The 27,642-nt window shown below is 39.2% G+C and overlaps 4 protein-coding genes across 18 annotated transcripts in view; 1 reads left to right on the plus strand and 3 right to left on the minus strand.

The window, feature by feature from the left end:
* The window catches only part of LOC124303029 (rho GTPase-activating protein 39), an 11,841-nt gene extending 3,723 nt beyond the window's left edge, over positions 1 to 8,118 (minus strand). Inside the window, exons 1-11 of one of the 5 annotated variants that reach the window (XM_046759735.1) lie at positions 7,960 to 8,118; positions 6,576 to 6,680; positions 5,992 to 6,130; positions 4,014 to 4,175; positions 3,699 to 3,881; positions 3,272 to 3,617; positions 2,614 to 3,129; positions 2,138 to 2,506; positions 1,869 to 2,057; positions 1,437 to 1,546; positions 557 to 1,312 (exon numbers count right to left, since the gene is read on the minus strand). In XM_046759735.1, coding sequence (XP_046615691.1) covers positions 557 to 1,312; positions 1,437 to 1,546; positions 1,869 to 2,057; positions 2,138 to 2,506; positions 2,614 to 3,129; positions 3,272 to 3,617; positions 3,699 to 3,881; positions 4,014 to 4,175; positions 5,992 to 6,130; positions 6,576 to 6,680; positions 7,960 to 7,973 — 2,889 coding nt within the window. In that variant the 5' untranslated portion in view covers positions 7,974 to 8,118. Of the gene's footprint in view, positions 1 to 556; positions 1,313 to 1,436; positions 1,547 to 1,868; positions 2,058 to 2,137; positions 2,507 to 2,613; positions 3,130 to 3,262; positions 3,618 to 3,698; positions 3,882 to 4,013; positions 4,176 to 5,991; positions 6,131 to 6,575; positions 6,681 to 7,737; positions 7,828 to 7,905 lie in introns of those variants that run through there. The other 4 variants (XM_046759734.1, XM_046759737.1, XM_046759736.1 and 1 more) reach the window with 4 other exon arrangements.
* Positions 8,119 to 8,253: 135 nt separating this feature from the next.
* On the plus strand, positions 8,254 to 11,285 carry LOC124303034 (ankyrin repeat, SAM and basic leucine zipper domain-containing protein 1-like). 3 transcript variants are annotated; one of them, XM_046759746.1, is made up of 9 exons: positions 8,254 to 8,485; positions 8,683 to 8,854; positions 8,951 to 9,076; positions 9,161 to 9,281; positions 9,603 to 9,708; positions 9,835 to 9,969; positions 10,067 to 10,422; positions 10,520 to 10,742; positions 10,813 to 11,285. In XM_046759746.1, the coding sequence occupies exons 1-9, from the start codon at positions 8,417 to 8,419 to the stop codon at positions 10,957 to 10,959; spliced, it is 1,455 nt and encodes a 484-aa protein (XP_046615702.1). In that variant the 5' UTR covers positions 8,254 to 8,416; the 3' UTR covers positions 10,960 to 11,285. The 3 variants fall into 3 exon arrangements, with proteins under 3 accessions (XP_046615702.1, XP_046615703.1, XP_046615704.1); XM_046759747.1 differs by having other exon boundaries at positions 10,818 to 11,285; XM_046759748.1 differs by lacking the exon at positions 8,254 to 8,485 and adding an exon at positions 8,515 to 8,575.
* Positions 11,040 to 15,134, minus strand: LOC124303030 (conserved oligomeric Golgi complex subunit 5). Of its 2 annotated transcripts, none has more exons than XM_046759740.1 (14): positions 14,857 to 15,134; positions 14,664 to 14,756; positions 14,448 to 14,572; positions 14,110 to 14,329; positions 13,874 to 14,016; positions 13,519 to 13,785; positions 13,312 to 13,432; positions 13,125 to 13,242; positions 12,904 to 13,041; positions 12,433 to 12,816; positions 12,218 to 12,343; positions 12,028 to 12,136; positions 11,691 to 11,906; positions 11,040 to 11,558 (listed from the first exon to the last, which is right to left on the minus strand). In XM_046759740.1, exons 1-14 carry the CDS (start codon positions 14,894 to 14,896, stop codon positions 11,379 to 11,381), a joined length of 2,280 nt encoding a protein of 759 aa, XP_046615696.1. In that variant the 5' UTR covers positions 14,897 to 15,134; the 3' UTR covers positions 11,040 to 11,378. The 2 variants fall into 2 exon arrangements, with proteins under 2 accessions (XP_046615696.1, XP_046615695.1); XM_046759739.1 differs by having other exon boundaries at positions 12,904 to 13,044.
* A 423-nt stretch (positions 15,135 to 15,557) lies between these two features.
* On the minus strand, positions 15,558 to 27,572 carry LOC124303028 (activated Cdc42 kinase-like). Of its 8 annotated transcripts, XM_046759733.1 has the most exons (8): positions 26,693 to 27,547; positions 25,907 to 25,999; positions 24,150 to 25,751; positions 23,739 to 23,999; positions 23,313 to 23,464; positions 22,960 to 23,190; positions 17,972 to 18,654; positions 15,558 to 17,724 (listed from the first exon to the last, which is right to left on the minus strand). In XM_046759733.1, the coding sequence occupies exons 1-8, from the start codon at positions 26,694 to 26,696 to the stop codon at positions 16,779 to 16,781; spliced, it is 3,972 nt and encodes a 1,323-aa protein (XP_046615689.1). In that variant the 5' UTR covers positions 26,697 to 27,547; the 3' UTR covers positions 15,558 to 16,778. The 8 variants fall into 8 exon arrangements, with proteins under 8 accessions (XP_046615689.1, XP_046615688.1, XP_046615686.1 ...); XM_046759732.1 differs by lacking the exons at positions 15,558 to 17,724; positions 17,972 to 18,654 and adding an exon at positions 18,817 to 22,394 and having other exon boundaries at positions 23,388 to 23,464; positions 26,693 to 27,572; XM_046759730.1 differs by lacking the exons at positions 15,558 to 17,724; positions 17,972 to 18,654 and adding an exon at positions 18,817 to 22,394 and having other exon boundaries at positions 23,739 to 23,984; positions 24,159 to 25,751; positions 26,693 to 27,571.
* Positions 27,573 to 27,642: the final 70 nt, after the last annotated feature.

Consider the following 27,642-nt stretch of genomic DNA (forward strand, 5'->3'; position numbering starts at 1 on the left):
TATTTTACATATGCATTTAAATATCACTTGGGATTTCGTAAACAATTTAGCTATATTCCACTATTACCAACAACGAATATCAATTTGATGTCTCCCTTCCAATTCGTTGCAAATCACGTATGTTGTAGAACATTGAAAAATAAAAGACATACATTTTTTTATCGGCGGAAAAACGATTTAAAGAGGTGAAAACCAAAGATGCGCACCCAACGATAATTTCTTGATACCCTTGATGTATATAAATGAAACTAACGTTGAATTATTTCGTTCATCAATAGAAACATTTCAGTATTCGTTTCATTCAAATACATCAAGCGTTGCTATTCGAAACTGAGAAACCATGCTATTGGATACCCATCTTTGGAAGTCATTGACATCCCTTTAAACGGTTTTTCGCCGGTAAGGAAAATACTTGTCATTTAGTTTTCGGAATTGGAAGGGAACATCAAACTAACGTTCCTTGTAGGTGTTAAATTGAATTCCCTGACTGTTCCACAATTTTGAAAGCCGTATTACAGCATAGCGCTAAACCGAATCTTATCTCTTTTATCATTACCCTAGCTTGGTCAATGTCCTCAAGAGTAGCCTTGCGGGGTTGGCGTTTTCCATGGGCTCCAATGCGCTGTAAGCGCCGGCATGCGACGGTAGCGTAGTGACTGACTTGGACGTGTATTGGCCATTTTGGAACTTCGAGAAATTGAAAATCTGGATCTCTATGCCTGTTCATGTAGCCTTCAAGGTACGGCTCAAAAGTAGCACTAGCAGGAACAAAAGCGAGACAGACAGCCATCAGCTCCCATCCTCTGCGCAGGCTTTCTTTACGAGGATTTTCCGTAGTTTGACGACAGATTTGCACGTAAAGCTCGTCTCGTAGCGGCGGTTTAGCAAAGATTGTATTGACTATGTCCATTGCTACTCCATCGAGAGTCATACCTACGTTAGCTTTTCTATCTCCCATGTAAACTTGCACGAGTCTGAATAAATTACAAGCTTCTCTCTTAAGAAGCTTCTCACCGTCTCTACCAGTTATAGCAAGCATTGGCTGAGGTATCGGGTCTTTAGACCAACTTAGCATGTCGCGCACGCTGAATTTCTTACGGAAAAGCAGCCTGAGTCCCTTCGGTCTTCCACAGTTCAGGTTCAAATTGTCTTGCGCATATTTTTCTATGTCTCCGCCACCGCCGTCTCGCCTCACTTCGTCAAAGTCCGTCGATCCTATTCCAGATTCATTTCCAATATTCGGAGTCGTTCCTAAATTCGTTCCAGTCGAAGGTGGCAGGGAAATCGGTCTCACAACCGCCGCAGCTATGCTCTATACCGATTAAAAAATATGTTTTACAGACGGTATCGTGTGGACGAGAATTAAGATGAATAAAGAGATCGACGCCATATTCACAGAACAGTTGAAAATTGGGGTTCGGAAAGTAGAGGCATACCTCAGTGTGAGAAACTATAGTTGGGGGTGGCGGGGTAGCTGGAGGCCTCGTCAAAGTGTCTGCTGTATTATAATAAGTAGCTAAACCTGCCGTGTCATAGTTGCCTAAATCTGAAAATCAAAGAAACTATTATTGCACTGAAAGTTACATACACAAAATGTCATCAATTCCGAAAAATTACAAGATTTTCATAAAAAAGTGTTTCAATTCTACTGAAACTAAATTCTTGTAAAATGGAAAATAATTTCTGGTTTGCAAGCTTTTGTTTAAGATGTGCTGCTCGTACTTTGACACATTGTTTAGTCGTGAGAGAAAAGTGAAGTGAAACTATGTTTATTCTGCTGCAACACCAGAAAACTTTACTTTAAACAATGAATCGACACTCTATTCTCGTAACATAAGCTTAGTTGAAAACTATGACCAAATGCTGACCTGCATAGTGATCCTCAAGATATTCTTGGCTTGAAGAATCTCCCTGATTGCTAGCAGCCTCATCATCTGCAAACTGATCGTCAGAATCGTCATCCACCCTTCCCCCTGCTCCTCCACCTCGGCCACCTTCTTCATCTAACGAATCATCTCCTTCTTCAGCGAGCAAGGGATCACCAAACCGATAACAACCTATAAAACAAAGTATAATAACTAGCATTAATAACATGTTGAAAGTTTTCAATAAAAACTGACGCAAAATTTCATAATACCAGAGAGTTTAGCCTGCTGAAGAATGTAATGTTGAAGAGGTAGCAAGTGGTCGGAATCCACTAATAGATTTCCGTAATAAGGTGAAGGGGGAGGACTAGGGTTTCCGTTACTCTTCTTTTTTTTCCCATTCGCGCTCTCCTCAACTCCAACCACTTCCTCACCCCCCATGCTGTTACTGCTGCTGTTTGTGCTGCTGGTGTCATTGCTATTACTGTTACTGCTGTCTCGCGGCGGAGGATGCGGTTGGCCAACTAAATATCTCTCATGCATTGAATCGTCGTCTCTATCTCGTCTCCTGTTTTGCTGTTTCTGTTGCTGCTTTTGTTGCTGAACGAAACTGTAGCTCCGTGCTATTGGTTGCGGTGTGCCTAAACACATGAATCGACAGTAAAATTTTCAGATCCCTTCTTGCGACACTTTTCAAGAATATTTGTGACCAGGGAAAATTTCATCGAATATTAATAACAATGCTTACGGTCAATAGAATTGTTGCAATTTGTCCTCCTATGATCTCTTTCACCAACTTCCAAGCTCCTTTGCTTGGAGACATTAGCCATAATGCCGCCTCCACTTCTGATCAAACTTTTATTCGTTTCTGCTCTCTCGGGTGGTACACCACCATATTTTTCCCTGACATTAGCCTCTGACAGAGAAACTGAGCCAACATGGTGAGGTCTGCTGATGCTACCACTGCCTGTTTCCTGCCTGTTGCGATGATGAATAGAACTAGGATAAAACGATGTTGCGTTTGTTTTGTCTAGACTGTTAACCCTCTCCCTGTAATGTAGATCCCGTTCTCTGTGGTATCGATTCCCTGTCGTCTCCACGAGAGATCCGTATTTGTCCACCTGAGGTTTATACACTTGACCGACTTGAACTTCGGGTGGACGGTATGGCGGCATTTCTTGCCTAAAACCTCGTGATTCCATCAACGATTCTCTATATGGCGATGTACTTGGCTCAGGGCCATACGAACCTCTGTTGTCTTTGCCTAAAAATAAACAATCGTGCAGACATATTATTTTTACTAGGATACTGTTAGATAAGAAGTTACGTGAACAACTAATTGTGGTTGCTGATTGAAAAAAGAACTGTTTGGCAATGAAAATATTTTACTTTCATACCATTCTTACTTCTGTCCGAATCCAAATTCGTCCCCCTTATTTCTCTTTGCGGTTCTACAAAGGTTTTTTTTTTGAAAAGAGGAGTACTAGTAGAAAGCGATAAACCAAGCGGTGGTGAATCAGTTTTTGGTTGGATTTTTTGGTTTTTCACACTCTCCAGAGTCCCACTTTTGTGACTTCGATTTTCCAAGGTACCAGATTGTTGACGCAAATGAGATGATGGTGGTGGTATCGGTTGGGTCTGACCAATGGAACGATGGTGATGTCGATGAGGTGAATCCAGGAGTCGATACCCAGTAGATTCCAAAGACGTGCGACTATGTGATACCGAGCTATCGCTGGAACGCCCGGAATCCTGTGTTGAAAATAAAAATCAATTGAATATTAATGCAAACGACCGGACCGAATATCTATAACCAATTTGACCATCACAAACCTGGGAGTGATTGTGTTGCCTACGAGCAGCAGGTTGTTCATGATGTCGATGATGATGCCGGCTGTTATGGTGATGATGGTGGTGATGATGGTGACGTCTGGACGAAGGTGAAAGTGACGGAGGCGAAGTTTGAGCATCGATACCGACTCCTGGACCTCGAGATCTGCAAGCACTTCCGACCTGCTGCAAGGAATAATTATATGTTGCTTTGTTAGTTGAATATTTGTTGCTAATATCAGCCATGAATTTATGTCCTCCATCACACATATAACATGAATAAGAGGGGAATTCAAAATTTTAGGATCACTGACTCACTAGTGTCGCAGCTAGATTTGGACTCTCCTGAAAGGGCAAATGTGCAACTCTACCAACTGAAGAAGTTGGAGTCTGTGTTGAAACGGACTCTTTCTTCTTGGGCTCATTTCCCCTCTGCGAATCTCCACCAGGTCCGACAGGCTCCGTATTTTGCTTTAATGTCTGTAAATCCCATTACGTTACTTCAAACTCAGATGAACATTGATTATTGCATGGAAAACATTCGTGTTGACCAATTACTACACATTCCATTCAAATTATAATTGTGCAATTGTTGTAAAAAAAAAAAAAATAATCACAATATCCCAAACTACATGCTATGAAATGATTTCGATGATATTTTATTTGGAAATATTTGAATTCTATTTATTGGTCTTTCTACCGTACTATGGGTCAACTGAGGAGACACTCGTGTATGTACGCGGAGATAAGTGGAATCATAAAGTACACAACAGTGGAAAGCTGAGGCCTACTTTTTTTTCCGTTTATTGTAAAATAAAAAAAGGCAAGAGAAATGAGGAACAGTTACCAGAATAACAACGAATACTGTAACAAATAACATGACCACGAGTCTATTCAAAGATACATAAGGGAGGTCCTTATTTGGGGGTTGTAAATATTTTCATTGGCATGCCCCCCAGATCTGTTTCAAATCGTTAAAAAAAAATGTGTCTCAAGTTTTAAACCTCTAAGTCAACTGGAACACGTTTCTCTAGGCTCCGAAAGCTTTAAATGTGAAATACATGTAGTTTTTATCAACAGTTATATTCATTTCGTATGATTTTGGAGTAAATTAAGAGACCCATTTGAAACTTGGCAGAGCTGTAGCTTATAAAGATCATAACAAAACCTGAAAATTTCAAACTTTTATAATTATTATTCCCGTATATATAAGCCTATATAAAAGTGATGCTATTAAACTTAAATAAAAAAAAAATATATTATAATATCATGATAAAGTTTAGAAATTTTCAGGGTTTGTTCCTATCATTATAAGCAACAACTCTGCCAAGTTTCAAATCAGTCCCTTAATTTATACCAGTCATACAAAACGAAATAACTGGTTATAAAAACTACATATATTTTACATTAAAAACTTTTGGAGCTTAGAGGTATGTGTTCCAATTTACATAGAGGGTTAAAACTTTACAGATTTTTTTTAAGGATATGGAACAGATCTGGGGGACGTCCCTATGAAATTTTTTCCCACCCCCAAATAAAGACCACTCTAAGATACATACAATTGATTTGTATCGTTTTCAATATTTTTACTGAAATTATATTTTTAGCAACTTTTATAGTATTGTTAATGCTTGTAATACGATTTTATAATTGTATTTTATACATTGGACTAACTAAGAGTGAGGAAATCACTCAAAGGGGATAATTCTAATTTTAAAATAATTTTTTTAAACAACTGGAGTATTTATAAATTTCAGCATTTGTTTTTTCATAAACAAACTGGGATAGTGCTTCGAATTGGTTTACTGTTTGTGATCTCACATTGAAGTTGGTCTTTATTTTAAGCGCCTGAGGCAGAGTGCCCCCTCATAGAGAAATTTATCATCAATCTTTGGCGCCGTATGATGGAGAAAAAAAGGCATAACCAACGAAGAAAAAAGGAACACGCGCAAACATTATCATTTGATATTTCAACATCAGATTTTCCCAAGAACCCCTCCTGAGCATAAGATGTGGCATGATGTATCATACGTGGGATGGTATAATATAAACCAGAGTTTTTTCTGCCGGCTACCATCATCTATTTATAGTTTTAGAGAGCAAAGCAGACGAGTAAAAGAGCTACTTATCCTACCTCAGTTAAGTATAGGTGAGAGCCGGAATGTTCATTTATGTCATACACATCACACACAGGTAATTGCATATCTGGCTATAACTCTTAATCACAGGGAAGAGAAATATGCAGCTAGCTCCAAATTTACCTTAAATTGAACACAAAATTTACATCACCATTTACCTGCAATTTGGCCAGTGGTATGATGTCACAGTCTGTAGGACGATGCCAAACCGTTTTCTGAGATGTTGCATTGTAGTAGTAAAATCTTGACGTATTCTGATCAAACAATTCCCACCATTGGTTGTTGTCTGTCTTTTTTCTGCAATTACATCCATAAATGCTCCATTTCCCTTCTTGTAACAATATTTCTGTGTTCAAAGCTGACTGTTAGTAAGATTTCAATTCTTAAGCTGTCCAACTCGTCAGAAAAGAAACCCTCGGTTTGATGTATATATGTAGGAAAAAATTTTCGTGCGGCAATGCTTTGGCAAAGATATTTCAATACAAATGCAAAAAAAAAAAAAATTCAATTTACGAATAAAATGCACTTTCTTAGTTCATATGACAAAAGTATATCATTTCTCAATCATAAAAGTAATTTCAGGTTCATCGATCACTCTCTGATAGAGATAAGCAGTTAGTTTAAGTCCCTGAGCATCACCAACTGATGTCTTGAGGTATACCAAAAGAGAAAGTTACGTAACAGCATGAAAAATGACAATTGAAAGTTCTTAATAACAGAGAGCGTTTAACAGTCGTCTTACACAGGAACTCCAGGCGGGGGATCCCACACACATTCACCAGTGGTCAGGTTCGCATACATGTGCTCCTTGGTACGGGGCTCGATGATTTCCACCCATTCCATCCTGCTGCAATTATTAATAACCAGTCAGACTCTACCTCCAGGATCACCTTAGTCTCCACATTCCCGTTTCACTTTCTCATTAAGTCATTTAATAACTAGATATTAAAATTTTCACAAGGAGACCGTTAATCTCGTCAGAGAAATGGTAAGGTGAAAAAATACACAAACAGTGTTACAACAATGTCTTCTGGTAACAATCATTGGTTACACACGATTTTGGAATTTGCTCTTGCAGAATTTTTAAATATTAGGTCAAAAGAATAGCAGTTATTATCTTTGACTTGTTTTTTTTTTTACGAAGCTGAAGCTAGTAGCCAGATTTAAAATGTGCAGTTCAGTTTTATCCTCATAATTCTATAAAAGTACCAAGGATTCAAGGTATTTCACAAAATTTTTATTTTCGGACTTCGCTATCTTATTCGAATGAACATTAGAGCGTTTGGCTGCTAATTCTGACTCCTTGCTTCAGCCTTGTCTTTTTTTTATGCCTGTACATCGCATAAATATTATTTATCGATTCCTTGTGGTTAATAGTTATCACGATCTTCTAAAAACAATCGCTATAGTGCGTTAATTGAGACAACATAAAACTGTTGAAATACATGTCACAAAAATTTGATTATACTGGTTATAAATCAACCTTTTTTTGACACAATGACCAGTGAACTGCGCAAGAAATACCAGAATGAAAGAAATTATGGAACGTTTTGCTCGACTAGCATTCTTGAAATAGTAATAAATATTTATAATAAGCTGAGTACGGTGAGAATTGGCGGAAACAAAAGTGTTTACAACGATTGTGAGAAAACCGGGAACGGGGCCAGTTTAAATGAAACAACCGATTGTACGGGGTAAAGATGAATCAAACGATCCGTTGATAATGTTAAGAACGGAGTTAAAGGGACAGGGGAAATGGGGGAGCCCCCACCCTCGAAACTCGCCCATAATAAATAGGAAGGTTGGATGGTAAGCTGATGTCATGCAAGCAGTTTAATTGGTTAAATTGACGGGTTCGAGAGCTCAAGCGTGCTCGAACTAGGGTAAAGGCAAAGTTTTCTCACAGCAATGTTGCTCGAGGTGTAATAAATAAAAGAAACGGTTGATTCGCAGATAAGAATGCGAGCAGCTATTAACGAGAGAAGAGAGACGGCAGGGCTGTGGTCCACCCTATAGGCACTACTATCCACTATACTATTGCAACTATTGATTTACACTGACACTGAACTCACTCGAAAAATTACCATCATTTACGGAATCATGCAAATAACGACCCTCGTATCTACCTGTCGGATGCCATCTCGTCCGTGTTAAACCCGCCACTTCACTCCACTAATAACGACACTTTATTTAGCCATTCCATCACAATGGTCTCCGGCTCCGCAGCCGCAGAGTACGCACGAAAATGTCCAACAGCCATGAGCGGCCACCATCTCCGGGTTGATACTACTCTACCATTTGAATGAAAGTTTGGAACTCGAGGACTGTTCGCAACGGCAGTCAGCTCGGCTTTAATGCACGAATAGATTCTTTGAAATTGATGCCGCATAAACTGGCTCCCCTCGTTTATCCCCGTTTATTTTCAAGCCAATCAAATACAAGATTTGACTAGCTTCTGCTCGCTTCTGTCATTTGACATTTGACACCGGACCATTGTGTTTGAACGACATTGCTTTCAAATTTTTTTTTCTTCTGAATAAACACCGGAACGTTGGTATTTTTAAAATAAATATTGCGAAGAGAATGTATGCCAGACCTGCGGGACTCTCTGACGAGGAATCTGACGATGATGGATTCTCTTTTTACGACGAGGTTAAGCCGACATAACCTTTACCTTCATGCTTTTTCTGTTTATGTTTACACTGCAGCCAGACCGCAACCGTCGTAGATTTTTGATCCGCGGTATCGCAACCTTTTAAATTACATGATTACTTATTTTTCATTAAATTATTCACTTGGTATTAATATCACATTTTGTTCTGCAATACGGTACATAAATGTTTCTTCAGGTTCCCCAGCGCAAAAGGAGAAACGCTCAAGCAACATCCACAACAAAAGTGCAAGCTGAAACAAACAAAACGCAAGAGCCATGTTTCGAAGAAGGGGAACGAGAACTACAGTTCCAAGTAATGCATGCCTGCATGGCAGGACACTTGGAGGTCATAAATGAATATATTACTCGTAAGTGTATAGTCAGTAAAAGTGCGAACAATTTTTTAATGCCCTAAGATGTGCCTAAATTGTATTAAATTAATCTTCATCTTGATTATCCAACAGTGGGTCACAACCCAAATGATTTTTTAAATAGCGGATGGACGCCGCTTCTCTATGCCGCCTCTTCAGTTCGCCCCGATGTAGTGGAATATCTGTTATCCTTGGGAGTAGACCCAAACAAGCACAAAGGTTGATTGACATTCCCTTCTTCCTTGCATAATTCTGATAATCGATTGTGAGCTATCATACATATATTTTTTGTTTCACGATTAGATGGATTCACACCACTGATGGCATTGTGCAACGCAAATGCAGGAACTCCGGAAGCAAGCCTAAAATGCTTGCAGCTATTAATTGCAGCCAATGGAAACGTGAACGCAACAAACAAATACAAGTAACAACTTACAGTTACTAGTATAGCTGATCTTATGTTTATCTGGAAGACGCATATTATATGTGATTTGTCATTTATCTTTCAGTAAAGCCAGAGTATAAATCTAGCTTTAGGTCTAATGAATCCCATTTGCAACTCCATTAATATCACTGAATATTTCCATAAATCGTTATTCTTGTTCGGTTGTGTCGGTTTGAGAATGCATGATTCAACAAATATATTTAAATATAAGAAATGCTCAATCTACATATGGAGATTTTAGATAAACTACACCATTCATCAGCAACAATTCTGATCAATAACTTACAAATTTATTATTAGCGAAACTGCTTTGATGCTTGCCTGCAAAGAAGATAAGTCTGAAGTAGTCAAAGAGCTTTTGAAACATGTGGACAATGTAAATTTTATTAATAATGAAGGCAAGTCGGTAAGTAGTTTAATTCTTGAAAAAATTAAGAAACTTTTCACCAGTGCCCCTATATTTTGGTCTAATTTAAAATGACAACCATTTTGAATGTATGATGTGCTATTGTGCTTCGTTATTTAATTGCAGGCTTTGTTCTATGCAGTGCTAGCTAATAAGCCTGAAATATTGAAAATTCTTTTGGAATATAATGTGGATCTAACGATTAAAGATAAACATAATTATACCGCAAGAGATATAGCAATTGCTAAAGGCTACGATAAGGTAATTTTTTTCTGCGCAATATGTTATATTCATGATCAATTATTGGTAGTTACGATTTTTAAATAATTTCCTTATCAATGTTTTTTTTTTTTTCTAGTTAGCTCTGTTGCTGAGCACAGAAGCTGATGATCTTCTCGAAGTAGCCGATATATCTGAGAATGTCCAGACCTATGGCTGGAGGGATATGTTCCCTATGCTATCTACAAACTCAGACAAATACGTAAACTTTGACATAGCGACTATTTTATGTGGCATGGGTATGGAACGGTACAAATCCATGTTTGAAGGAATCGATTTGAAAACTTTTTTGAAATTGACGGAAGAAGACCTTGTTAAACTGGGATTTGACATGCCCTTTCAAAGAAGACAATTTATGGAAGGACTTCACAAGTTTCATGTCAAAAGTTGGAGCGCACATAGCATTGGTGCTATAAGAAAAAGCTTGCCATACACGTCAGTCTTGCTTAATATTCGGTGCCCTTGAGAGTAATAAGTTTTTATATTTGCAGAGTCAGCTTCATTTCACTGCATTTTTTTTTTCTCCTTCCAGACTTTATGATGGAGTTGTATCTCTAGGGCACGCAGCAAAGCAGATAGGTGTAATAGGTTCCAGTATTAGATTTATTAAAAATAGTCTCGAGGGAGCAAGGAAACAAAATCTTCAATTATCGGATACAGAGAAGATGAAGTACAGCGGTCAGCTACAAAAAAGTCAACAGTCTTTACTAACACTTGAAAAAGAGTTAACATATATGAAAACTCTTGCTAAGAAGGTAAGCAAAAGATGCTGTAAAACGATTCAAATCAATATCAAATCTGTAACACCCTGTTGATTTTTCGTAGATTAGCAAAGACACAAAATTAATTCCTCCCGCTGATTATATTGGACCAAAAAAAAAGAAATCCGACTGGACCATAATCATTGGTGTCACTTTGATCATAGGAATGTATCTCTCAAGGACCAACTATATCCAAAGAATATGGAATTAATACATATATGTTGATAGTTGATGACTGTGTGATAATAATGTTAAGGAACTTCGCATTGAACAATCTACTTTTACGTCAACTTTTAAATATTATTTGTTACCTGTAACTAAGATGATTTATACTGGATTAATTACTGTTAAATAATTCTAATTTTTGTAAGTGCCATGACACCCGTTAATATCTATAAAATAATCCTAATTAAGTTTGATGGTGCAATGTGCACCGTCATCTTTCAAGACTGATTTGAATTGGTGTAGATCATGAGTTCTTCATTGTACTTTCGCCTTGCAACTTTCATAAAATATCTCCAAAGCGGGTGAGTCCAATATTTTTGGTCTGCCAAACATTTTTTATTAATTGACATTGCAAAAAACACAAACCAAATATTCTTACGAAATAAAACTTTGTAAACTTACTACCTAGTTAAGACTAGCTAACTTGGCCATGAGGGGAAAAAGCGGATGGAATGTTGGCTGATTTCTTTGGCGAACAGCCAACTGGTATCGTTGTAGAGGGCCACTGCTCAATGCCAATCTCTCTCTCTCTCCAGGATTAGCATCCAGCCACTGAGACAGTCGACTCACAGACCAACCTGCACTCTATAAATATCGAGAATAGATTGTCTCATTGCTACAATTTCCATAGCTTTGCTTAATCAAGCTTTTGTGACTAGTATAACAAATCCTTTTAGGTTTCACAAAAATAATGGGAAGAATTTATTTTTTCAATACCTGATGAGGAGATGGCAAATCACTTGGAGCACCAGAAAATAGATGTAAGAGGACAAGGGAAGACGGTACGCTCCCTTCACCCTCTAACACTCGTTGAACCATTTCTTCTGGTCTAAGAGGAAGCAGCGCTCTGAGTGCTCGAAGCACTCTATACTGCTGCTGCTCAGCCAAGCCAAGCTGCCCCCCTCGGCACAGCGGCATCACTGCCACTTCCATCTGCAAACAGAATGTTGCCGTTTTTATTTCCTAAAGGCTCCATCGCTGTTCGTCGCTAACTTTATTCCTTTTGATAACGAAGCTAATAATTTGACACAACTTATCTAACAAGTGGATATACCTGATTGAAGTCAGCAATGAGTTTAGCCCTCCCATGTTCACTTAGTGGCCTCAGAAGGCAAGCGTGTCTAACAAACAACTCAATGCATCTCGAAGCTACACTCTTGCAACTGAAATCAAAAATTGATTTTTAATAATCACGATTTAGTATACAGTTACTGATCAAATGTGTAGGAATCATGCCCACCTACCATTCAGCAACTATTGTTTGATTCTTGTATGGAACTAGGAATGTGTTAACAGATCGGAGTATGAAGCCCTGTAGCTCGCGCATATACAACGAGCTCCCAATTTCTTTTCCTAAGGGACTCCCAGATCTGACGATGATAAGAGACATCAGAATTAGTTTCAAAATGAGCAAGAAGTATATAAAATACCAGATATTTCAGCCGAACAAAACTCTCACTCTCTAAACTCTGGATCATCGTGCATCGTTAGGAGGATACTTTCCACTGCGTCAGTGATAGATGCTAGTAATGGTGCCAGTATTCCTCTCGTCAATGTATCGGTGTGCTCTAGAGCAGACGCTATAACCGATGCTCCACCAACCGGTAAGCTGCCAGCCATATTTGCTATCACACGACCCATTTGGGCAGCAAGATAATGTAGTAAATTGGCAAGAGTGATGTTCAACTGTTGGCCGACATTTGGACTGTCAATTACTTGACTTGCTTCTGCCCCAGTGACCAAGCCTTGTTCGCATTTCAAGCAAAAAAGCCGCACAGCTTTACCAACATTGCGTGCAACAACCATTGACAATCCTTCATCCACCAACGAGACACTCAGTTCACTGCATTAGTTTAATTTGATTAGTTAAATACTTTGTAGTTCCCCTTATTCAACGAACTTTATGAATTCGGCATCAACATGTAATCACCTAGTAACGGTACGAATTAAGCTATCTATTTCGTCCTGGTTTGGTGCTCCATCTCCAGAAAACATCGTATGCACAGGATCTAGTAGTCTAGATACCGAGCGTGACAGGTAAGCATTTTCAAACGGTGACAACACGTCTCTACTAAAAATTTTTAATTTGTATGATGAAATGAGTTGAATGAAGTAAGTTTTTATGAAGTCAAAATATGGGAAAGAGCTTACTTTATAGCGTACACACCAATGGCTTGCGATCTATCTTTGAGACGTTTACTAAGATCCAGATATATTCTAAGAAATTTTGGATACTCCCCTTCTAATGCCTGCTTGATAAATGATGATCCTGTAAAATAAGTACATCTATACTTACCATCGAAATTCAATCATCATTCTGGCTAAAGGATGATTTTACCTTGAGAACGTTCGATTAGAATCTTAGCCAATAGCCCTGTAACATTGAGCCAGAACTTCTCCGATAGATCGTCAAATCCCTTTGAGTGATTTTCCAATAATGTTCTTTGAAGTAACTCAATCTGCCCAAGAAATGTTATGAGTTTCAAATAATGTACAGAAATTATGGAGAAAAGCTGACAGATAGCAGAGTTACTAGAAATCAAACCTGTATGCATTGTGTATAAACTGAATCTTGAAAAAGACGTTCCAAATTAGCCCAAAGTCGTGTGCGCAGATTACCAGATGAGCCAGGTGAAGGTAGGGCTGCTCTTCCAGGCCCACCTCTTTTTCCTATATCTTGATTGGTGGGTACAGATATATCCAGTGCCTCTCTGGCGATTTTTTCAACCTCAGAAAGGGCTTGAGTAGAAGTAGTTTCTACTGCATTATCAAGTATTCCCAAATTTGAAAATACTTGCACCGCAGTGCTGACCTATATAAGTAAATAATTTCTATACAAACGAATATACCTCTATAAAGTTTTATAGGATAGAATAGTGGCTTAGAATCAATCAGTTTACCTGCGAACGATCATTGGATTGTAAACCTTGAGACAAAGTATGTGTAGCTATCCTCTGAACAGTTGCTCTGTGAACTTTAACAGCTCTCTGGTCTTCAGCAACCACGTCTAACCCACTCAAGTCCGTGTCAACCATCAATTGCTCTGTGAAATAACGATAATTGATGTAGGAAAAATCGGTAGACTTTTATAATATTATTTTATAAAACTAAGGCTACTGTGACCTCATTACAGTACCTAATTCATGCAAGCTGTTGGCTGCCTTCACAAAATCAGGACTAGCCGTGCTACTGCTCATTTGTGATTGTAAGCGTCTTGATAGGTGTTGCATTCTTGTTACTCTCCGTAAGAGGTCAGAAGTTTCGTGAAGCCGCGATAAGACCAGTGTCTGTGTCTCGATTCTATTGAATGGCTCCACTATTTTTCCACGGAGTCGTTCAACTGCTGATAGTAGGCTCTGAATTAAAAGGAAAACAATACATTTAAAAATTCTGTAATCCGGAGTTCGAAGTAAAGAATAATATCTTGCGCGTTGGATACAAATCTATGGATTCAAACGTCACAAATCAGCTCACTTGCACATGTGCTTGCATTGTGGAAAGTACGCCTTCCAACTTCTCGACCCATGTCACTTGGGAAAGAAGATCTTCATGGTTGGCTAATACCTGGTTTTGTAGTTCGGCATCTAGAACTGCTATGGCTGTAAAAAGAAAACACTTGATTGGTAACATTCTCAAACGATTATACTGCCTGTATTATTGTTTGTTATTTATAATTGGATAAATACATGCCTTGAGCCAACTTGTTGAGCTGCTGAGCAACTGATAGCACTTGATTAAAATTCGTCTGCTTAATTTCACCTCCGAGGAATTGCTTGAAGAATTCTGAAACTCCATTTACGTGAGATGCATATTCAAATAATTTAAATGCATATTATTTTAATCTATCCAGGATTGCAGCTACAGGTTGTATTTTATAATTTACCGTCATTTTCAATTGTCTGCCAATTTGACACGTTGCTCATTTTTTAAGGTTATTCACACAATATCTTGCAAATTTCGGTGTTAGCAATTCGATTCACCAAAAGTCAGAAACCGCTCGCCAATTTTTCATGGTCTTCTCTGTCTGCTGAAGAAAAATTATTCTTTCTTGATAAAATATGAAATAGCTTCAGGTTTTAGTTTCACGTCAATCATGGATCCTAAGCTTTGATTAAAGTGCCAAGCTGTCAGACACGACCAGCTTTTGGCAAACTTGTGGGTTTCAAAATTAGAGCCTTCAGAACACTAGATGGAGCCACCTTATGGTTTTTCTCGTAAGAAATTGTAGTGAAAAATTATCATTATAAAATTGATTGTAAAGATGACTTTTCAAGTTCAGGCTACTTATTTTTGACCCTATTGAGTTACACCTGGCATTGATACGCTGTTTTTCCATATTTCAGATCCTGGACCGCGTTGAAATCAGATTTGTAAACTGGAGAAATTTGTTTATTTTGCTGCGAAACCACGTGCCGCACTTTCTAATCTCTTCATAGATTATTATTCTGACACTTTTTTATTGTCAACATTTGTTGAATTTAAGATCGTGTGCACATTGCTTGATTCGATTGTAATAGATTAATCTTGAGTAATCTTCTTGTAGAATGGAAAGGGGCTACCAATAAAATAACAATTATACCTCCGTATATTTGTAGGCAAACTTTGAAATTTCAGGTATATATTATTGTAAATTCAATGGATATAAAACATCTCTCCGTTCTTGTACAACGTAGATATATATACGTATATACATTATACATGTATGTATATAAATATTAATATAATCATGTATAAAAATTATAGATATAAAAATGGTTTGACAATTACTCAGGGGTATTGGGCAGAACATTAATTGGTAGTATATGTATAATAATGATTTGTAACTTAAATTTATTTTATATCTCTACCCGCGACCCATAGGGCGTTGATTATACATATACTTCCGGATTTCTTTCAAACTTTAGCGACATCTCAAAATAATATAATGGTATAGGACGAGCCGAATCAATACCACGATTTTTAAGTACAAAAGCAAGCATTACATAAGTACACGTTTCGTTCCGCAGTAGAGTGCAGGATATTTTCTAAATGCAAACAATAAAAGTAGAAGACTATTGCATTTGTAGAAAGTGCCTCCCATCTTCATGTGTGAGCGCAATGACTTACGTCTCTGATCTCTAAAATATCACGTAAATGCGTTCTGAATTCCTGCTACAAAGTGAATTTATAAAATTATGTACAACTGCTACAAAGTCAGCATCCCCAGTACTTATTAGACCGGATAAGGTGCTACGTTTTTGGAAGTTCGATTGACTGGCAGGTAATGATCAACACTGTCTCAACAATGAATGAAGACAAAGCCGTGATTCTATATCAACTTGAGACATCGATACTTCTTAATCTCACACCAACAGTTCAACTCGATAATTAGGCTTTTAGCAGCGCTAAGTACTTGAGATTACTTAGTGCCAAATTCTCAATTCGTAACATAAAAAAAAACTAGCCGAGAGAGCACAATTTTCCAACTTAATTGGCATAGGCCGATTATGGAAACAAAGTTATTTTGGAACTGATGATGACATAATTTCATCACTACATTATAATAATGAAATCGAAATGATGAAAAGGAAAGTAATAAACGTCAAAGACAAATTAGTACATATTGAAATTGAGGAACACAAAATAAAATATTCAACATATTTGACAGGATTCTATGCAGTCGTAATTAACAATAGAAAGATTTTTGGCTTTGAAAACGACTTAGGAAAATACAGAACTAAATTAAAGCAATAAATAAATTTCAGAAGAAAATCTTTTTAACCCAATCACTTCCTATAAGCTGAACAAAATATAGACTGGTCAGCATCAAACAGCAGCGGTATCTTCTGTATTTCTAAGCAAAGCCGCAGCTTTTACAACATCGCCGCCACACTGACCCAACATAACTTTGCAATCTTCGAGCCTGACAAAGTTGTTCTCCTTTCTGAGTAACCCTTGGAGTCTTTCGAGCTTTATAGCTGCTAGAACATCCCAATCTGACACGTTCAATGCCTCGACGCATGACTCGGGTGTTGATTGTTCGTGTAACACTTTCATCATTATTCTGACCTCATCCGATTGCTCTCCGTTGCGAGGTCCCCGTGTTCGGCGAACGTTTGGACCGTCGCACGCAAATTCCAACAAATCTTCGCACGATACGTGATCAGACTGACGCGAGAGATCGCTGGTCCTTGTGACGGAAGAGGATGAGGAGGAAGACGCAGACGATCTCTCTTGCGAAATCTTTCGATGGGAGTTTACAGCATTTACAGAGTTTTCAGAATTTACTGCATTCCCAGAATCACTGCTAATCAATTCTCCGCTTATTATAGGCTCGGAAAACACGAGCAAACTACTGTCCTGCACCGCATGATTCTTCTTTCCTATCCTGGACGTGGTGGTACATCGTCCCACACCTGCGCTTGAATGAACTCCAGCAGCCCATCCAGTCTCGGTCACCCTATCTATGGAAGAAGTAATCGGTTCAATTGGGGTAACTGGAACTGGGATAACTGTAGATCCTTCGATTGGTGACTCTGATTTTCCAGTACTCAATGGCGGGAAGGAGATCAAGGAATCCTCTGCAGAATCAAGGCTGACGTTTTTTACTCCCACAGGGTCAACTTCAGCAGAATCGCAGTCGATCAAATTATCGGAAAATTCTAGAAGGTCCTCGGAAATGACACTGTAGCGTTGCAGCTTGTTTTCCTCGAAAGGTAGAGAATCTAAAGCTGCTAATTCAGAGTCAATCCGCTGTTCGAATTCCTCAGGGCTGGAATGAAAATAATTCTTTGGCTTGCTAACGAATTTATATTTAATGTGATTAACTTTATTTGCAACTCATGAAAGTCTTATTCTAGCAATAATTGTGAGTCGAAACGGCAAACATTGTCCACTCCTCAATTAATCAATCTATGTATGCAAGTATTTATAGCTCATCAAATTTTATAAAATTCCGACTAGATATTATGCAAAAATATTGGTGTCGGTTTGTAAACATATACTAAGGTAAAACCCACCTATTAGCAGGGGCAGGGGCAAGCAAATGATCGATATCTTCCTGAACGTTACAGACCAAATTCCTGTGCTCAGTTACAATGACAGGTGCATTTTGCAGCTGGAAAATTTTTGAACCATCAACATGGTCCTCATCACAGGGTGGTGTTGTAACTGCGGCAACCTTAGCAAGTGTTCTAGTAACTCCGCCACCAGGAATAATCAATGGGTGCTTCCTTTGATGCCTAGCAAGACTGGACTTTGGCTGCCACGTTTTTGATCGATCTCTTGGCGGCAATGGTATCGGATTTTCCTCAACATTGCTTCTATTGCGGTTATTTTCTATCTCTGATACAGAATAATGCCTGCCAATAGTCCTGTTTGCCGACACAGCTGCTGTTGTGGGTACTGGAGGTGGTTGTACAGAGGGCGGCGGGCCACGAATTTTGGGCAATGTTTTCGCACCACTATGGTGCAGAAGGTCAAACTGAAGACTGTTATGGTTAGTCGAGTTTTCCTCAGATAAGGAGTGAGCGGGATGGTGACCCATAGTAGCATGGTGTTTGTTTCCTCGAGATCTGGTTTGCCGCACTATCGGTAATCCCGAGCGAAGCATTCGCAATGGATTAGCATCCGTTGCGGTGTCTACGACAGGAGTCTCGACCAAGCTGTTGTAAACTTCTTTCGCCTCGTCCGAAAGTGTCGCCTGAACAATCAGGGCATGGGACGGAACAGGACGGGGTGGGACGGATTATAGGGAAGAAATGGAGATGAGAGAAAGATTGGAAAAATAAAAAAAAATCATAAAGAACACAAATCAAACAAACATGAATAATATGCAATCAAAATAAAAGGGACGACGATAAAACACATTTGTCCTTAAAATATATACAAACAAGTCTCCTGATCTAGTTACAATAAAAGAAAGATCGTTAAAATCATAAAAGTTCAATAAATTTAAAATCATATTCATGTAAAATGGATTGAACGTAACCCTTTGCTTCCAAAACGTGTTTAAATTGATGAGTAAAGTAAATATGCGATATTAGAGGAAACGTAAGTGAATAATACGGTGATTGGGATAATCTAGTTACTTCTATCATCGCATTGTTTGTATGTACACACATAATATGGTAGATCTAATAGTGCAATAGGTACGTATAATACGTCGTATATAAAAGTTCTAATCTAATAATTAATTGGTTTGCGAATGTAGTCCTAGTCCGTTTAAATTCTAACATTATAATATGTATATATGGAATACAAAGTGGTATGCATTTCCATGCTTATATTGGGGAAATTAAAGAGAAATTAGTATTATTTTTCTCTTTTTCAAAAAAAAAAGTATAAAAGATATAAAACGAAATCTAATGCGTCAGCAACTTAAAAATTCAAGGAACCAGCCAGTTTCAAGAGCATCGATCTTAGAAAAAAAAAAAAAGAGATGAATGGTAGCAAGTGAAAAAAATAAAACTAATTTCAGCACTTTTCTTTTCTTAATCCCCGTAGTGAATATTTATGTGTAGGATAATTGGTTGCAAAACTTTATATTAATAAAGACAACAATATAATATGGTATTAGTGTATCATGCAAACATGCCAAGCGTTATAATTATTTTGTGTTTAGGCAGCAGGAATGTTCTATAAAGAATTCGATTCGTTTGCTACTTTTTAGGAGTGTAAAAGGCTGTATTACATACTCTAATTAGTAGACGCCAGTCGTATGCATACTTTCAACGTGTGGTTGAATGAAACGTTGTCATAACATGAATAACATCAGTGAACAAATACAACAATCGATGACAGAGCTTAAATAGCAATTATGCCGCAAATATTACATTGCCCAAACTGTTGACGAAGAAGCAAATTACTAACTTATCGAGATAAGACTTAAAAGTTGAAGTCAGACTTCGAACACTTGAATAAAAATGTTAAGAAACTCGTCAAAACTTATTTTAGAATTAAGAAATATTTTTTGGAGACCGATGTGAATGCAAAATGTTGGGACACAAGGGCTCTATCAACACAGGCTGAAATTCGAGTTTGGAGAAATTTTTGCATACCTTAAGTTATTTTCAACATCTACCAAATCTCATGGTTTCAGAAAACCAAAATTTCTGTCAATACGAGATGTGCATTTGGTATAATGTTAAATTTTAATTTATTTATTTTTATTTTTTTATATATAAAATATTCAGCAGATTGTGCGACATAAATGAATCCTCCTATTTCCGCAATAGCGGTTTTCCAAACAGGCACGTATGAAAATGTAAGTGAAACATTTGACTGCGATCATAGCGACGTATTTGCAGTTCCCATTGGTCTCATTCCAGCAATTAACTCTCAGGGAGCAGGCGACGGAGGAAAATTAGGAAGGTCATTTGTAAACTCCGGGTATTCTGAGCTAGTGTCTGATTCTAGGTCAGAATTGCTGGTAAAAGTGAGACTGGAACTCGGTGCGCTTTCTGGCCAAGACAAAAGATTATTTCTAGAAGAAAATGGAGGTGAAAGTGAATTTAGGAAGCTCGTTGACGGTGGCGGTGATTTGCCACATTGATCAGCGGAAGAAAAGCCCCTTGCAGAGTCAGGGTGTAAAAATTGGTTTCCCTTTTTTCCAGTATTGAAATTCAGCCGCAAGCTATGTGGCGGACCTGCGCCTGCACCCTTTGTTAGCGACATTTTTTTATGTCGGCGTTTGTAACGGAAACGACTTCTTATATCTGTCTCTGACCGCGAAACCGAATCAGAATCTTCGCTAGATTCATTCTTGGGATGAAACGATCTCCGCTGGTTTTTTCCAAGTGTAACCTTCCGGTTATCAGATAGGGACGAAGTTCTGTGACGATAAAAGTGTAACGATTCATCGTTCTGATATAATTTTGGAGGTTCCAATATATGTTGTTGAAAGTTGTTGGGATCGCTCGGTTGCTGCAGCTTTTGTATGTTGCTCCGTAGACCTGGCTTTGTGACTACACGTGGGTTGAGGTTTTGAACAGGAATATTGAGGTCCAGATTGGAACGATCGAGAGGAATATTGAGGCTGGGTGGTTTAAAGTCATGACCATTTTTTTTATCGAAATCCTCAGGTCTTTTTCGTACAGAATTCTCAAAATGACGCGTATTGTGTGCAATATTTTTGCCAAGCTGAATCATGTTCTGCGTCAGTTTTCCAAGGCCCAAATTAAAACCTTGACCCTTTCTCGAGTCTAAATAATTCTTTACACTTTCAAGACCCGAAACCTCTCGCTGATACTTAGCAGCAAAAAGTCGACTGCTCAATTCGGTCTGATTATTCGCCTCTGCATCTGATTTCCGTCTGAAACGCTGGAAATTTGCTCTCAAACTCTCAGAGCTGTCATATAATGGAGAGTCCTTTTTTTCTGGCTCTGCTATGAAAACGGGATTACTCGAGATGACAAATGGTAAGTGACTCTCACGGCCATTCAAATTCCGTTCAATTGCATCTCCTGCATCGGCGACTCTTGGATTGTCTAAAAGTAAATTGAGATTGTTTCCGATGCTGTCATCGGAGCTGTAAATTGTCTTGGTTCCTACACTTGAGTTTTTAGTAGCCAGACCAACGATCCCGGGCGTCAATTGCTTCTGGGGATCAAACTTTTTGTTACGTTCCATTGTACATACGGTCGAAATCTTGGGCCTTGTACCATGTTGTTCAAAGTTGTTCAATTTTTCCAGCGACATTTCAAACCTTCCAACCTTGTCTATCGGAACATCAAGGTTCTTTAGTTCGTCAGGTCGTGTTTCAGAATTTAAAATTTCCCTGTACATAGGGTCCCGGTTGGTTATTTTATCCCGTGGTATGAGGCCGAATTTATCGTTAGCAGCAATGTTATTTTTAAAATTGTCATAAAACTTATTGCACTCCTTTTCCTCAAGGCTAAGCATCTTGTCATAATTCTTTGCCGTATCCTCTTGATAACAGAGTTTCTTGTCATACCCATGATCAAACGATCCTGAACCAGATCCTCCATCATCGAAGTATTTAGGTAATTCAAAGTAACGGTCCACATAGCTTGCAGACACTCTTTTTGGTTGCCTAGCAAAATGAAAATTCGCATTTTCCATATTATAAACAGCAGTCTGGCCATTCTGCGTTATATTAAGCTTGGTATCTGGCTCAGCAGTGCTTTTAGTGAGGGTACGTCCACCATTAACGTTCCCATTCCCGTTTTCATTTTCGGAATACTCATTTGACCTGACTAGGGTTTCTTTGGCAGAAGAGTTATCATCCAAGGTCCGGGTTTCAAAGTCCATTTCCATGTATGAAGTCCAGGCACTTGGTTTGGTCAAGAGTTCTCTTGACTTAGCAAAGCAAAATTCTGCCGATGCCTTATCCCACAATGGGAGCTTCAGCGTTGATGGAGCCCCTAATGATTCTATGCTTGAAACAGTTGACGAAAGAGACTGGAGACTCGAGCATAACCACTTTTTGAAGATAAATTTGTTTTTTAGAGTTTAATACATCAAAATTGTGAAGCGTACCAGTTGAAAATAATACCAATGTTACGTGAATTGAATAGTTCAATCCGTGGGTTCCGAATTACAACAAAAATGAGGAACAAATGGTCAATTAAATAGACAGGTTGATAGATTGATGAATGAAGAAAAGAGGATGATTTGAGGACAGTAAGGACATTGCAGGTAGAGATTAATTTATCGAAGTATATTAGTACTTGTAAGCATTCAAAATTGGCTGTTATTTTTTTTTTGTCTGCTTTACAGAGTGTCAATAAAATAACGCAGTCGACACAGAGTGAGAATGTAACTAAACTCCATGTATTCGGATTTCGATCGTTTTGAGAAATCCCAGTAAAAAGCAGTTTTAAATCTTTCTCATTCAACAATTATATTTTACTGACCCTCCTTCCTGTCACAGTATGCTGTGTTAATGTAATATTAACTTTTCCTACAGTTTATTAGTAAACAGTCGCAGATAATAATAACAGACACATAAAGATAATAATTGATAATTCAGAAAAAGCGAATGTACCTGTATGTCTGGAATACTGGCAGCCTCCTCTGCAAAGTGTCGCCGGTCAGGCTTTGGGCTGTGCTGATGCGGTAATTTGAATGAAAACTTTCTGCGTCTTGAAGGGCTGACCGGCGTTCTTGGAGATTCGGGTGGATGTTCAAGATCAGTCATTGAGCGAGCAGTCAATTCCTGTGCCATTGCTATTGCGGAGTATAGAGTTCTTTGGTCCGCTGCTGATATTGGTTTCACCTGTATTTATATTTTGAAAAATGCTCGTAAGATAATTACTCTCGTACGATGTTCGTCTCAAGACATTAAGTCAATCCAGTTATTGTTGCCATTGTGTGAATGTATGACAAAAGATACTGTACATTTATAGGACTCACGGTGGCCTGTTTTTTTTTGCCACTTTGCCTTGACTGAATTTCTCGAAGTTCGTTTCTTACGTTACTTGAATCGTGTTCACTTGGCAATGGATGAGCTGGAGGTGGTGGTGGTGGTGGTGGTGGTGGTGGAGAAGAGCCTGAAAAGTTTAGAGTATAAGACTAAAGGTCCGAATGCAGCTCACTCTCAAAAGTTATTTACTCAAATAATTAAATATAAGCAAACGACTGGTTTCTTCACTTCTTTCAAGTCTATTTTAGACGGATTTGATATTATAATCGACAGTGACCTATACAAAAACTTTTCATTCGTTCAATTACGACTTGCACCATTCTCAGTAGGCTGCCAAAACTGTGGCTCAACTTTACTTCTTCCCTATACTTAAAAAGTTATTTCCATTCAATAATTGTTACCCAAGGATCTAAACATCTGGTCCATTTCATCCAGCAAACTTGGTCCAAAGTCGAAATTAAGTGGCTTGTCAAATCTTAGAGGACTGTCGTGACTTTCTTCATCGCTAATCTCGTGGTATTCATGGTCCAGTCCAGCTAGGCTCAGCACATCAGTCGTCCCACTAGTCACAGATGGCGCCTTGCCTGTACCCGCTACCGGGGTCCCAAGATGAGAAATATCAGAAGCGGTATCCGACCATGGATTGTCTGGGAACATCAGAACTTAGTATATGGTGTGAATTACAGGTTCAATTATTAGCGCAATTGTTACTAGACATACTGAAATATTTATATGCAACAGATACGAATTTTTTTTCAGCATCAAAAAAGCTTTTAATAATATCCGGTAAGACGTAATACATGTACGCTTACCGCGCTTACTATGAATCATATCCGCATGGAAATGTTGAATGTCCCTGCTATCCCTTGCCGAGTTCCTCGCCAGTTCAGACCCACTTCCTTCTTCAGTGATTTGGCCATAGCTGTCCGTAACATCTTCGTGGGGTTTGTACGGATTGACAACTTGCCTAGGAAGATGAGGATACTTTCCTCCAAGAAAGCTAACATCCCCAAAATAAGCTCCATCCAGCCCTACATGTCCGGTGTGCTTGAGATCGCCTTGAGGCGAGGATATCATGTCTGGCCGTATCTTCTTGCGCTGAGAGGAAAACGCATTCTTGCCATCACCCCGTGTAAACTCCCCCATTTTATTACTTGGCAAGTTTGATCCCAGATAAGCTATTGTATGTGCCGGATTAAAGAAGCCCGTTTTTCCATTAGCTAGAACTCCTTTCCAATTGGCGTTGCCCGATAATGTCCCTTTATCCAGAACTGTGAGCACGTCTCCTTGCCGATAAACCAGCTGGCTTTCTTCAGTACTATCCTGAACTGCTTGCACTTGTTCAGGCTTGAGGTCCGGCAGTAAATGTGTGAGCTCGGAAAATTTTGGTCGCTTTGCAGGTTCATGCTGCCAGCACTGCTCCATTAATAAGAAATAGTCTTTTGGGCAGCACTCGGGCTGTTCTAATCTTTGGAAGTTTGGCTCGTCAATTGCCTCGAGAATCTGTTGGCCAGTGAGAGCAGCCCACGGTTGAAAACCATAGCTGAACATCTCCCAGAGGGTTACACCATAGGCCCACACATCACTGGCTGAGGTGAATTTCAAGTATGAAATACACTCGGGAGCACACCACGCAATTGGGAGCTTCAAGTTAACATTGAAGTTAGTTTGGTAATAGTCCTTACCAACACCCAGTGCCCTGGAGAGACCAAAGTCCGATATTTTTACCTTATTTTTAGAAAAAACAAGGATATTTCTGGCTGCCAAGTCCCTGTGTATAAGCCGCTTGGCTTCCAGATACTGCATGCCGTCTGATATTTGAATTGCAAAGTCGCACAACGATAGAACTGGGAAACTTGCTCTGAGGCTCGGTTCCTTTAAACATTCTAGCAGGGAACGAAGTGGCGCCAGTTCAGTAACAAGCATTAGAGAATTCGTGTCCAAAACTACGCCGTACAGTCGGACAATATGCTCATGATCTATGGCATGCATGATGGCTGCTTCTTTCAGAAACTCAATCGGATTGTTTTGCATTCTTTCTCTGGAGAGACATTTTATTGCTACTTGGATCCTCTCTCCATCGTTTGTCCACACTCCTTGCTGAACTACACCAAATTCTCCGGTCCCTAGTTCCTTGTTTACAATTATTGCATCCGCAGGTATCATGTGCTTGTTTGGAACACGGATCGGAGGTCGGTCTTGTCTCTCTTCAGGCAGCACACCCAATGTGCTGGATGTCTGTTCCTCGCGTTTAGGCAGTAGCATTTTCTTGAATTTGGATAAATAATTTTGTGGGAAATGCTTCTGGAAATACTTTTTAAGTCTACGCATCTCCGGCTTACTCATTCCGATTGCGTTCAAGTCTTCTTCGGTCACATACTTGAGCTGTGCAGTTGTCTGAACTTTTAAATCCCCTGGAGAGAAGAATTACTCTGTTAAGGGACATTAATTATTCAAATTTCCTCAAGTTTGTTGGAGCAAATTGTCCTTCAAATACATCAACGAAAATGCATTGAAAATGACTTGAAAATCGGATAGAATACTCAACAGTACTAGGTTAGCATCTCACCTCTGATTCCTGGATAATACTGTTGCAGCTCAGCTTCCATTAGGAATTCGTATAGCCCTGGCCCGGTATGGCGAGACATACCAGTCTGGGAATCTACGGAAAAAAATGAAATGGATATTAATACACGGCTGGCTCCTACAGCATGGGCTGTAGTGCTTCATCAGCAGTTATGTATGTTATGTGACTCAAGTACATCATTGACATGCAGTGAATTCAACATTAATCCCCCTCTCTCCCTGTCTTTCTCTTTCACTCATTTAATAGCTCTCTAAAATTTAAATAGTGTGGCAACAATAACCGAGGAAAACAATATCATATGCGTCACACAGCTTTAGGAATGCCAATGTATTGTGTGCAATTGTTTACCGTGTGTGATGCCCGCGAGTTGAAGGTTAAAGATTGAAGAGTCGTCAAGTTTCTAGTTGTTATTTACGCATGAAAAACATGAAATATGAGTGGAACGGCGTAAAACTTACGAGTCACCGTTCGAGTATGGGAAATGAGAACCGCGTACTTGCGGCCCGCTGCACGCTTGGTGCCGAGTCGAAGTTAATTATGGGTGAGAGCTGATCGTGAGAGGAAACATGAGCGTCACCGTCGCGGTCGCGGAAAGCAGGAACGAGGAGGGCGGGGATGTTTTCGAGGGGACAAACCAGGCGGGGGGCACGCCCAGGGGAAGCTGAACCAACAGTGAGCCTTAGACAGCGGAGCCGAAGAACTTGTAAAGATTTTTTACAACGTCTACGGATCCTGGTTGTAAGTTCATCAAACGGGTGATTCACTCACCCATTATTAAGGATTGCGATAAATGCCCGGAATCTCATTGACATCAGAAGCTCACATCCGTTCGTCGTCGATCGCTTCTTGATTCTGAGAAACAGAACGTAGTTTCGCAGAAATTTGAGTCAGACAATCGCGAATTCATTTCGTTTCAGTAAATTGACTGTCCGTCGCGAGGAGGTCACCGAACCGGCATCGTACCGCACTCACAAAGGGCTCGTCTTTACTGCCTTCGAATGTAATTCTCTTTCGAACACTCATCGAATTCTCGAGCTTCAGGATCGAGCCAGCTACGGAAGAATTCGCGAAGCCTCACCCCGGCTGGAACAACGAACTCTCAGCATTCGCTGTTCGCCGCCATCCGCCCTACGCCGTCTCTTCCATTTGGAATTTGGATCGCTTTGTTGTATTCACACTCACACTCGCATGTGTGCACGCTCTCTCTTTTGTACCTGTATGCACACGTATATTCCCGCACTTCTGGTCCCGTGGGATCATTGCGGATCACGCACACGCGTACGCGACGAATCGGACCCGCGTAACATGGTACGCACAAATTGTACAGAAATAGGGATTCTGTATTCAATCCTGGATTATTCTTTTACATCAGCGTTTATTAATCTCTGTTATATTTTTCCAACTGTCAGTTTAATAGGATTTGTACACGACGACGCTTTCTCACCGTCCTCAACGCGACACCACTCACACGCGCGGCGGTACACGACTAGGCCCTTGTACACGACCGCTGTTCTTTACACTGGCTGCGGTATCCCAACACCAGTGTTATATTCTTGCATTTTTCTTGCAGGACGAATTGAAACTGTGAAGTGGCCATGTTGCTTGTCGTCAATTTGTTAAATGTCGCGGGAAATTCAAATACTTATAGAAAAAGTTTGATGAAAAACGGTAGAAATTGCTTTGAAATCAAATAGCCCTTAAAGAATTCACTATCTCGA

The sequence above is a fragment of the Neodiprion virginianus genome, chromosome 4 (assembly GCF_021901495.1).
Source record: "Neodiprion virginianus isolate iyNeoVirg1 chromosome 4, iyNeoVirg1.1, whole genome shotgun sequence".
Classification (NCBI taxonomy): domain Eukaryota; kingdom Metazoa; phylum Arthropoda; class Insecta; order Hymenoptera; family Diprionidae; genus Neodiprion; species Neodiprion virginianus.

Bases quoted from the DNA above. Each gene is read 5' to 3' on its own strand.
- LOC124303028 (XM_046759725.1), bottom strand. The intron at 25,752-25,906 runs GTGAGATGCTAA...TCTTCTCTCCAG, and splicing joins GTATTATCCAGGAATCAGAG to GGGATTTAAAAGTTCAGACA. The intron at 24,000-24,149 runs GTAAGCGTACAT...CCATATACTAAG, and splicing joins TATGATTCATAGTAAGCGCG to TTCTGATGTTCCCAGACAAT.
- LOC124303034 (XM_046759746.1), top strand. From the start codon at position 8,417: ATGTATGCCAGACCTGCGGGACTCTCTGACGAGGAATCTGACGATGAT. The intron at 8,486-8,682 runs GTTAAGCCGACA...ATGTTTCTTCAG, and splicing joins GATTCTCTTTTTACGACGAG to GTTCCCCAGCGCAAAAGGAG. The intron at 9,282-9,602 runs GTAACAACTTAC...ATTTATTATTAG, and splicing joins AACGCAACAAACAAATACAA to CGAAACTGCTTTGATGCTTG.
- LOC124303030 (XM_046759739.1), bottom strand. From the start codon at position 14,896: ATGAGCAACGTGTCAAATTGGCAGACAATTGAAAATGACG. The intron at 14,757-14,856 runs GTAAATTATAAA...ATGGAGTTTCAG, and splicing joins GCAGACAATTGAAAATGACG to AATTCTTCAAGCAATTCCTC. The intron at 12,137-12,217 runs GTAGGTGGGCAT...TTTTGATTTCAG, and splicing joins CAAACAATAGTTGCTGAATG to TTGCAAGAGTGTAGCTTCGA.